At 37.6% G+C, this 10,243-nt stretch overlaps 1 protein-coding gene across 3 annotated transcripts in view; it reads left to right on the top strand.

The window, feature by feature from the left end:
- FAM135A (family with sequence similarity 135 member A) overlaps positions 1-10,243 on the top strand; it is a 79,766-nt gene that overhangs the window by 28,389 nt on the left and 41,134 nt on the right. For 2 of the 3 annotated variants that reach the window (XM_008637617.2, XM_017739235.1), the window contains exon 4: positions 9,898-9,977. The exons of the other annotated variant lie outside the window; for it this stretch is intronic. In XM_008637617.2, coding sequence (XP_008635839.1) covers positions 9,898-9,977 — 80 coding nt within the window. The remainder of the gene's footprint in view (positions 1-9,897; positions 9,978-10,243) is intronic. 3 annotated transcript variants of the gene reach the window in all.

The following is a 10,243-nucleotide window of genomic DNA, read 5'->3' as shown; positions in this document are numbered from 1 at the left end:
GGCACTGTGTGTCTTCAGGGTATCCAGCTTGTGGAACTCAGCAAGAGAAGAAGGGATCTGGCTACTTAGTCTGTTTGTTCCCGTGTAATTTGTTTCATTTATTTAAACTGGCATCAGAAGTTTAATTCCTGTGAGTGTACAGGAATGGGGGAGGTCGTAGGAGATGGAAGATACATTTGCTGTAGGAGGTACCTCTGTCATGGCAAAAAGTCTGTTCAAGAACAATAACTCACCTTTTTTATGAAGGGGAAAGAAGTGGCGTTTTTGCTTTCCAATCTTGAATGCTCACTTTACTCTTTGCCATTCATAAGCTTTTAGGATCATCATAATGTAGAGAAACAGGTCTTGACTTACGTGCTAACTTTTCATTACTTGCTTGTGATATTATTCTGGTAATATTCTCTGAGATTATTTCTTAAGATTTATGCTAATAATAAATGCATAAGTACAGTGTGCAGTCAGCAGTTCTGCTTCTCAGTGTTTCTGGAGGTGAAACTCATGAAGTTGAAAAAAAATATTTACTGGAAGTGGCAGTACAATTTCATATTATTTCTGAGCATGGAGCCACACCACTAGCTCAGCCTGTCCTAAACCCATGTCATGTCACTGAAGGGAACACTTTCTCCCCTGGCTGTGCAATCCTGTCTTCTGTAGTAGCCCCTACTGGATTCTTTTTTCCCTTTCCAGGTGGATGAGCATGTTGGTTTGTTATACCATACAGTTGATGGAACATCAGAACTTTTTTGAGGAGGAACAAAAATAGATAAAAGAGGTTTTGGCCTGCAAAATGTTTCTACCTGTGGCAGTACTGGCTTAAACTGATTTAAATGAATCATGAACATGTGCCTTGCTTGAAGGAAAAAAGATAGATGCTTCTAATTCTGAGAAATTTTCTTTCTTAGTGTCTTAATAACATCTCAGAGCAGTATGTTGTATTTGAAACTACAGTGTTTCAGTTCTAAAAATTAAATGATAGGAGCTCATGTGACTTTCATGAATGACAGAGCTTACTACAGGGGAAAAGCTGTTGATAAGGTATGAAAGTGATGACCTACCTTTCTTTGATGCATCTTGCATAAGATATGGTAGTTCACATGGGCTCTTTTGTCATGATTTTTTGCAATAGTTTTCTTTGTGGTACCTGGTTTGCCATCTCTGGTTAAATATATGATCTATTTGCTATTAAAACAGATTGCCTGTCACTAAAATAAGGTACAGAGTGAATTGTAAGGCTTGTGTGCTTGTTTACTGACAGATGAGAGGAACAGAATTGCACAGCTGCAAAACTTACAAAATTTGAAGGACTAGTGAATGCCAGAAAATGAATTGTCTTCTGGTCTCCCATCTGTTGTGTTTGCTAAACCTTGATTTCAAAATTAATATGTTATGATATGTCTTAGTAAAAACTGATGCCTGTTTGCAAGGAGTGAAGCTTGTAAGATTGTGACCCTGGATACCAGGAAAACCTAACATTCCCTAGTTTTCTCCCCAGAAAACTTAAAAGTTCCAAGCCACGAAGTGGTTAAACAATTGTGATGTATCACTTGCAAGGCTAGTACGCTGAATCAAAAAGTCAGATGAAAAATACTTTCAAGCTAAATAAATAGAGTTGAATAGTTGTTATAAGAGAAAATGGGAAATCATTATTCCTGAAGATAAGCTTTATGGGACTGCTGTACTTTAAAAATGTAAGGAAATTTAGTATGATTTCTTTCTTTTTCTCTTCAGTAAGAACAGGAAATAAAAGAGGATCTAAAATTATAAATATAGACTAAGGTATATTTGATTAAATAAGAACTCATCTAGTACTGCATGTTTATGTGTCTCTTTTAAAAAGCAATACTTATTTGAGACTGTTCCCCTTTCAAGTTTTTTAATAGATGTTCATAACCATTGCAGGAATTCTGCCTGAGTGTGTCTTGTGGAAAGAATGTGAAGAAAAGGTTTTTGTAATAATAAGGCAAAATCTCCAGCTGCCTTTACTTTCCCCTCTCTTCTGTTTTACGTATTTAATCCTGTTTCATAACACACTGCTGTGACTTAGTTGAGGAATTAGTCTCCCACATAACTCTAATCAAACTTTTGGTCTAATTACTATTTTGTTTATATATAAGACTAATTTTCAGAAATAATGTGTGCTCTAGACATGTGAGGTACTTCAAAAAAATAATTAACTTGCAAGGGAACTTTCTTTCAAATAAATGAGAACCTCTTATCTATTTCCTGTTAGTTTGCCCATTGTGTTGCTCATCTTAATAAAAGTCAGCTGGGAAATACATGGATTTTTCATTGAAGGGATTGATAAAAGATTTTAAACATTGTCTTTTGCGCATGATAGTTTTCCTGCTGCTCAAGTATCTGAATTAGAGTTTCTTAGATAAATCCCACAATTACAGCAGAGTGTAATCTCATATTGGTCTATATCAGAAGTACTTATTACAAAGTGATTGCAAGATAAGAATCTTTTTGTGCGTTCTATACTTGTATTAATTAATTTCCTGTCTAGATAAACCCTGTAGCTAGTTTGGTGTCCATTTGGTATTCTGTGGGCCCCAACTGGGCTTGGTAAGATTAAATTTTTATAGATGACTGTGCATGTCTCCTGGTGAGGAACAAGGCTAACCAATTCTGTTTTTAATTTGGCCCTTCAATAATCAACGTTTTACTGCCTGTGCTTTATTCTTTCTATGTTCTCTTATTTTGCTTCCATTGCACCTTATTTTACTTCCATTCTGATTTTCCTCTTTGCCTGGATTGCCTTTTTACAGAATGCTTATGAGGTTACAAAAAAAAATCTGGCAAATTTGTGGTAATGTTTAAAATGGAGTATTTGTGTTCCACAATCATATGAAATGCTTTAAACATTACAGGTGTACTCAGATTGCCTAGAAAAGTATGTTGGCATTTGTCAGTATTGGCTTGTGACCATGTGAAATGCTAAATGTCTTTACCGCTTTTAAGGGTTTTTTTGTAATCCATTAATGAATTAGGGATGTATGGTCTCTCCAGTAGCAAGGGGTTTATCTTGTAGAACAGGGGGGTGTTGGACAGAAATAAAGGAAGGTTTTTTCTCATTGTTGGATCCTTTCAGTATTTTGCTGACTCAACCTCTCACTGCAGTGGGAGTTTCTGTTAATGCCCGTTTGGTTCCTTGGGAAGAGGTGTGATCTGTAGAAGACATAGCTCTGCCAGGGTCAGTCTGACACTGCCTCCATGGAATCACTGCCCCCAGAGCTGCCTGTTCCTCTGGAGACTCATTCTTCTGTCTGTTTTCCTTGCAGTTTCTCGTTTCAGTGCCACATTCTTTATTTGCAAAGCAGTGCTTCATCTCCAGCTCTGTTTCCTCCTGCACAGAATGAACCTTGCTTGCCTGAGCCACAGCTCACCTTGGAAAAAGGAGAGGTCTTAGTGGTGGTCTGCACTGGAGGGTGTGTCTTCAATAGGGCCCTGCATTCAGTAACTCCCTGAGGTTTTGCATATACAGAGTCACAGCTGTTCTTCCATTTGGTTAACTGATAAATTTAGAATCTGCCCTGCAGGTGACCCAATGTGCATGTGAGTTTTACAGTTCACGACGTTCAGTGCCTGCTGTTGTTAATGTGACTGAATGCATTTAAGTGTGCAGTGAGTGTAGTGGGATTTAGGGAAGGGGAAGGCTCAGACTTTGCCATGCACGCTTCTACCTTTCCTCTTCCTGGCAAGAGGAACTGCAAAAAAAGTTCTGCCTCAACAATGAAGTATGTTATGAGGCTTTTTCAGAATGTACACTTGCCTTGGAATGTTCTTTAGCTGACAAACTAAGTGGTTTTTCAAGTAAATTCTTGTGCAGCTATTGCCATATATGCTCATATGCTTTTTTAATGCATGAGATTTTTTTATTTTAATAACAGTTGTACTTTATGATTCCATTTGCATGCATTACTCCCTGTAGTTCCATGTGGGAGCATTAAAAAGTGAAATCATTATTACTTTGTATGTTTCCATTTTTGTCAGTAGCAAGATATATTCCAGTTATTGACAAACCTATTTCCTGCTCACATTATAAATTACCATTTTCCTTAAATGTGGTAAAACCCCCCTTATTTATGCCTATCTAAATGAAGTTCCCACCCAGTGGGGATAAAAAAAGGAAACCTGTCAATATTCCTGTGTGGGAAAGCATTTTCTGGCACATGCCAGATTCTTGAATCTTCAAGATTGTAATCCAGCTTGATGAACAAGATTTAATCCTTTATACAGGATGGACAGTAGACTTGTCCTCTGCCTACAGGAGAGCAGTAATTCTATTTATTTCAGAACACCTTTTCCTACAAGGTCTGTAGTAAGGACACGAAGCTCCAGATATCCTTGAACCTTTTAATATCATGGTTATGTATTTGCTTGTAATGACATTGATGGCCAAATGACATAAACAGACACAGGCAGGTACATGCATATATTTACTGAAGAATGACTGCATAGACCGGGTTTGACAGAAATCACCTGATATTTATAAGCTCTCCACTTCAGCTTTGCTTGTACGCTGTCTTAGTCTAAGCGTTTGAGATGTCTACTATCTCCCACATTGAAGCAAAAGCAAAGGTTTGCTTTTGGGGTTTTGGATGAATGGGGGGATGGATGTCAAACTGTTTCAGGATAAAGCTTTTAAGCAGTGCAACTAGAGCAAGAGATCTAGTATTCCTCCTAGACCTTGTGTCTGTGGCGAAGATAAGTAAATGCTGTAAGCATTTATAGAAGGAGGGGTTGGCAAATTTTTGGAGGTGGTGTTGTAGGTCATCTTTTTATTTTCTAAGTCTATGACATTGGAAATGTAATAGGAAGTAAAAGATGCTGCCTTTCAGACAAGCAAGTAATCGGTTGTTGAGAAGGATTTTGCCTGTGTGGACTTAGGAAAACCGGGAGCTGGAATGTGCTCTATTCACAGGTGTGTCTGCAACTTGTTTTGTGTACCAGCTCCCGACCAGATGTGCTTTTTATTGTGTTACCTTTCAGTCATCATGTTGTAAATTGCTGAATGCTCTTTTTCAGGTTTCCTTTAACTTCTGGGATCACAGACTGATTCATGGTGGAAGGGATAGTAGCATATCATAAGTTCTGACGCTCCTCCTGGTGAAAGGAGGGGCATAATTTGATCCAAACCACGTTGCTTGGAGCGCTGCCGCCTCACATCTTGAAAGCTTCCATAATTGGAGATTCCATAGCTTATCTGGACAATCTGTTCCAATGCTTAAGTATCCTTAAGACTGTTTCAAGTCTCATTTACTCAGCCTCCCTCTGGAGACTGTTCTTCAAAACACATCAACACCATGAACGTCAAGCTGTTGCAAGCTGCTTGTTGCTGGAAAAAATGGGTCTAAAATCTCATTCAAAATCTGTTCTTGGTGTGGTGTCAGACCTTCATCCAGCTGTGTTCCCTGCACTGCCTCTACTGCAGTGACTCATGCTAAGGCTCAACTTCGTAGCTGCCATTGTAGCCCAGCCTTTCAAAGTGCCAAACCCTAGCTGTATCATCTAGGATCACCCAAATGTATCTTGCTGAATTATCAGGTGGTGATTCTAAACATCATGGCATAATCTGTCAGGGTATTTTAGCAGTTAATGCATATCAGGCTCTTGATCATGAATTAATTTTTTAGTGCATTTTCTGTCATACTGTAAATTAAAGTTCTTGGCGGTATCTCTGTTGTTTTATTCTTTGTTTAATAAAATACGCAGTTATCCAGCTTGAGCTAATGGCTGTTTGGGATGGATGTTGCTGTTTTTACAGGTGATTAATGTGTTTACAGTACACCACCTTTCTGAATACCATTGATTCTTTTCTTCAAAACAGAATAGCTTTAAAGCATCTTTGTCAAAATACTTCTGACTTTGTTATCTGAAAAAGTCAACCCTTAATAAAAAGGCATTTTTTCAGTGTAGTGCAGTCAAAACAGAGAGTAAGGGACAGATTGTAACAGGTTTTTTCAAATTATTCTTCAAGAATCTTCACATAAAAAACTAGGCTTTAAGAAGCCTAGCACTTTTCTGGAATCCTAATGCTGACTGCAAAGCTTGAGCTATTTTGTTTTTCTAGTATTTCTGCTTTGGAAAACAGTTTTACATAAATCTTTATATGAACCTGAAGCCCCTGTCTCTAGTATCACTAGAGCATTTTTCTAGGTTGCTGTCAGAGTCAGGACTTGAAAAGGAGCCAGACTGGTGCAGGATCAGTTTGATTATTCCCCTGTCATGTTCCTGGCACTTAGAGGTGCGTGTTAGAGAAAATGAGCTGTACCGAGGTTGGGTATGTGAATCTCACTGGCTTTGCTCTAGCACAAGCCATGCTCTGAGATGTTTGTACTGGGTTCTTCATTCCAGTGCGCTTCAGGAAAGCAATTTAGTATAGGCACACCGATGGACCCAAACTATTACGCTTGAAAAGTTGTAGTGGTAAGCCTGCAACTGTGTGACTAAGTCTGCATGTGCCACCTTTTGGAAGAAGCTGGACTGGGGTTTGAAAGCCTTGGTAGACTGGAGTTTACTTCATCGATTGGGGCACACTTGCCATACCATCAGTTGTGTGGTCGATCTGTAGCATTGTTATCATCTGGGATTTTCCACTACTCAGGATACCTTTGTTCTCCCGTTACATTAGATAATGGAGAGTTGATACATGAGACAGTGGAGAGCTGATTGTATTCAGGTGTTATTTATGGAGTGTTTTAAGGATATTTGGGACAATTGAATGTGATAGATGAGTAGCAAGTCCTTGATACTGAATTATGTGTAGGCCCAAGCAGATACAATAGATCAGGTTTACAAGTCAGTTGTCCCTATGAGAACGAAACAATGTTTAAGGAACAGCTGGGAAATAATTGAAAGTGACTTGGTTTTGGTTTGTTTTTTTATAGAAGTGGAAACATTGCAACACAAATTGATTAGTGGGTTGAACAAAAGATGGCAAGATGAGGAAGGCAGGGCTTGGGGAAAAGAGTGATGAAGCTTGATGCATTTTTTTTTACATTACTTTTAAAATTTCCTGTCAAATGAGAAATGTATATCACAACTTTAAAAAGTAGTTCCTTATTTACAAATTGCAGATATAACACCTTTGTGAATCAAATATCCTGTTTCAGTATAATAGCTCTTCATTTGCAGATAGATCCTTAATATATATACAGCATTTAAAGATGAATGACAGTGAATAATTCAGGTAAATACTGTGTAGGAGGCTGGTTTTCTTATTTAAATATCTTGATCAGTTAAATAATTTTGTCATATATCTAGGCATAAGATTTTGAATTAATGTTTACATATTTGCCCTTTGCTGAACTCCTACAAGATTTTATTATTCAGATTAATAGGTGAATGTTTTATGTTCTAAACTGCTTAAAGTATAAATCTGCTGAAACTCAAAGCCACTTGTCTCAAATGAGCAAACAATACCACTTCATCTCCCCATTAACTCGAATAAAAATATCAGGCAGGTAAAGGGTTTACTGAAGAAAAAGGATAGAATGGTCTGCTCTTGATTAATTGCAAGCAAATAATAATAAGAAGGGAGCGATGTCCTAACAGCCTTTTCATTTCACAAATTTCATTTTAAGCATGAACAATTCTACTGATTGTTTTCTTTGAGGCACAAATTGTAAACAGTCACTTAATAGTATCTTTAGGGTGAATGAGTCTTATTGGATTAAGTAATGGGAATATCCCATTGCACCTTTTTTCTGTTCAATGCTCAGTTTTTATTTTACCTTGCCTCTCATTTTATCTTGTTACAGTGCTTATTCAGTAATCTATCCACATTTGATAAAGTTGTTAAGCCTTAATTAAATTTATGCTCTGCAGAGCTGTCAAGTGCTTCGAAACATCAGCTGAGAATCATGTAGATTTTGGATGTTTTAAACTCTTGGTGGAATGGCACAGTTTGGTCTAAAGCCAAGGTGAATTAAAGTATGTGGCATGTCTCTGACATGTCTCTGAACTTACTGAGATATGATGTTTTAATAGAGAACATAATGAGACAAAATATTTCAAGTAAACCATATCAACAATTTTACATTCTTTTAATATATGAAATAACAAGCAGCATGCTTTACCATGACAGATGGGTCATTAGGATCATGGGAAGATGCAGCTAGTAGTGGTAGGGCATCAGGCTCTTGATCAATATTTGCTGTGGATCCAAAAATGACACTGTGAAGCTGGGGCTGCTGGAAAGTATCTCCTTGCTGAGGCTATTGTACATTATAATGTATCATGTTTCTTCAGTGTAGGTGAAATGAGTAACTAATTGGGTGATGGGAGTCTCATCTGACCCAGAAAAAAGGAGTACATCAGTGTACTATACAGCATCCTTTTGGCTTAATGTTGAGAGGGCACTCTTAAATTTTCTCAATTCTTTATACTCTTCGAGAAGATAACAGTGAAAGCTTAATTTATGTTTCTTTAACCCAATACAAAATGAATTCATTTACTATTTATGAATCACTTAGGGAGTGTATTTGGAATCATGTTTGATCTGTGGGTTTCCAAAAATGAAATATGTAACTAGTAGCTTGCAATAGTTTTAAGTTTTGCTCTGTTTTTGAAAAGTAGGAATCACTTCATCTCTTATCTCTAACAGTGTTACTGGTTCATTATAAAGCATTCTTTGATATATAAGTTTTGACAAAACTAAAGTTGACTTTTTAATTTTGCAGAAGAATTAAATTAAGAGCTTTTTCATTGGTTGATTGTTAGGCTAATACACAGTTGCATCAGTTAGTTGTAGTGAAGTCCTGAATGGTGAGCTTCAGTTGAAGCATTAGAAGCCAAAATTAGAAAGCCACAAATAGATTGGTTTGGATTTGGATTTTGGAGGATGATGAAAATCATGACTGTGATTTGGTGTACACTGTGAGTGAAATATGAAGGGTAAATGTGTACTCGTAGGGGCATTTAGGACCATGCTTCTACAAAAAAGGTGGGTTTTTCTTCCCCTCTCTAGCTGTGAGTGTTTGTGTTGCCTCCCTTTCACTGGTGTTAGTGTTTGTGGAGCTGTGTGGTAGGTCACATCAGCTCACTGAGGAGCTGAAGCTAACTCTTCAAACAAAAATAAATTATCTGAAAGGGGATGAGATGGTTAGAATGTGTCATCTAAGTGTATTTGTGGGGTTTTGTGTTATGTAAAGGCTTCCATAAAATCAGTCTGGTGACAGTTAAGGATTTCTTAAATGAAAATCAAAGTTGGAAATGGTATGGAGCTGAGTAAAATGAAAAATGGTTTAGAGATGGGGTAGAGACCCCAAAGACTTGTGTTGGGGTTTTTCTCAATTGTAGGCTTGAAGCCTGCAGTTCCTGCCTTTGATAGTATAAAAGTACTGACATGTTGTGCCTAGAGTGACCCTTTATGTGCACTTTTGCATAGCTGGTGGCCACAAACAATGTAGAGAGTGTCTGGCAAGCAGTGTGTTTTCAGGAGATCCTGGAGTGGGGAGTTTTACAAACCGCGGGTTCACAAATACCTCCTTCAGTGTCAGAACTGATTCTAGCAGTCCTGTAGATGTGCTCCGTGGCAGATCCCTCCAAGATGGCTGTAGTATAGCTGACAATCCTGATTTTTTTATTCATACCAGTTTTCCAGTGTAGTTTACTGCATGTCTTTACAAGTATTTGCCCCAATTCTGCGGGGTATGGAAAAACAAGTGCTGTGCTCAGACTTTTTTATTCATGTTTGGCTACTGCTTTGGTCAATGATTTAAAAAATAGAACATAACAAGATAAAGGGTCAAGTAAAACAGTATTAAGCTTTGTAGACTTCCTCGACCTCTTCCTTCTTCCCATTCTCCATTCATGCCTTTGTCAGTATATCTCTGTATGGTGAATGAGATGTGCTGTAACGCACGTGTTGCAAATCACTGTCTTTTGCTTTAGCTTTTACCAGATTCGTGTGTCTATGAAAATTCCTCCAAGAATTCCACACATATTAGAAGCTAGTTTGTTACATGGAACTGGTAAGTGCAAAAACTTTTCAGTAAATTAGGTCATTATCCTGCCTTGCTAACTGAGGGATTACAGTTTTTGTCTTACATTGTTATAACTAACATAGAAGTGTTTTTAATTTTGTCACTAACAATGCAAATATTTCTTGTTCTTAACAATGGGACTCAAAAGTTGATTACAGAATTTGTGTTACTGTTTTCATCTGCTGATTGCCTCTGCTGGTGGCAAAGCATGGCTATTTCTTTGTATTCGTGTCTTCTGTTTTTTTCCTTTGATC

The sequence above is a fragment of the Corvus brachyrhynchos genome, unplaced genomic scaffold (genome assembly GCF_000691975.1).
Source record: "Corvus brachyrhynchos isolate BGI_N302 unplaced genomic scaffold, ASM69197v1 scaffold136, whole genome shotgun sequence".
Lineage (NCBI taxonomy): Eukaryota > Metazoa > Chordata > Aves > Passeriformes > Corvidae > Corvus > Corvus brachyrhynchos.
Note: the sequence above shows the minus strand (reverse complement) of the source record. Positions and strands in the feature narration are given on the sequence as shown.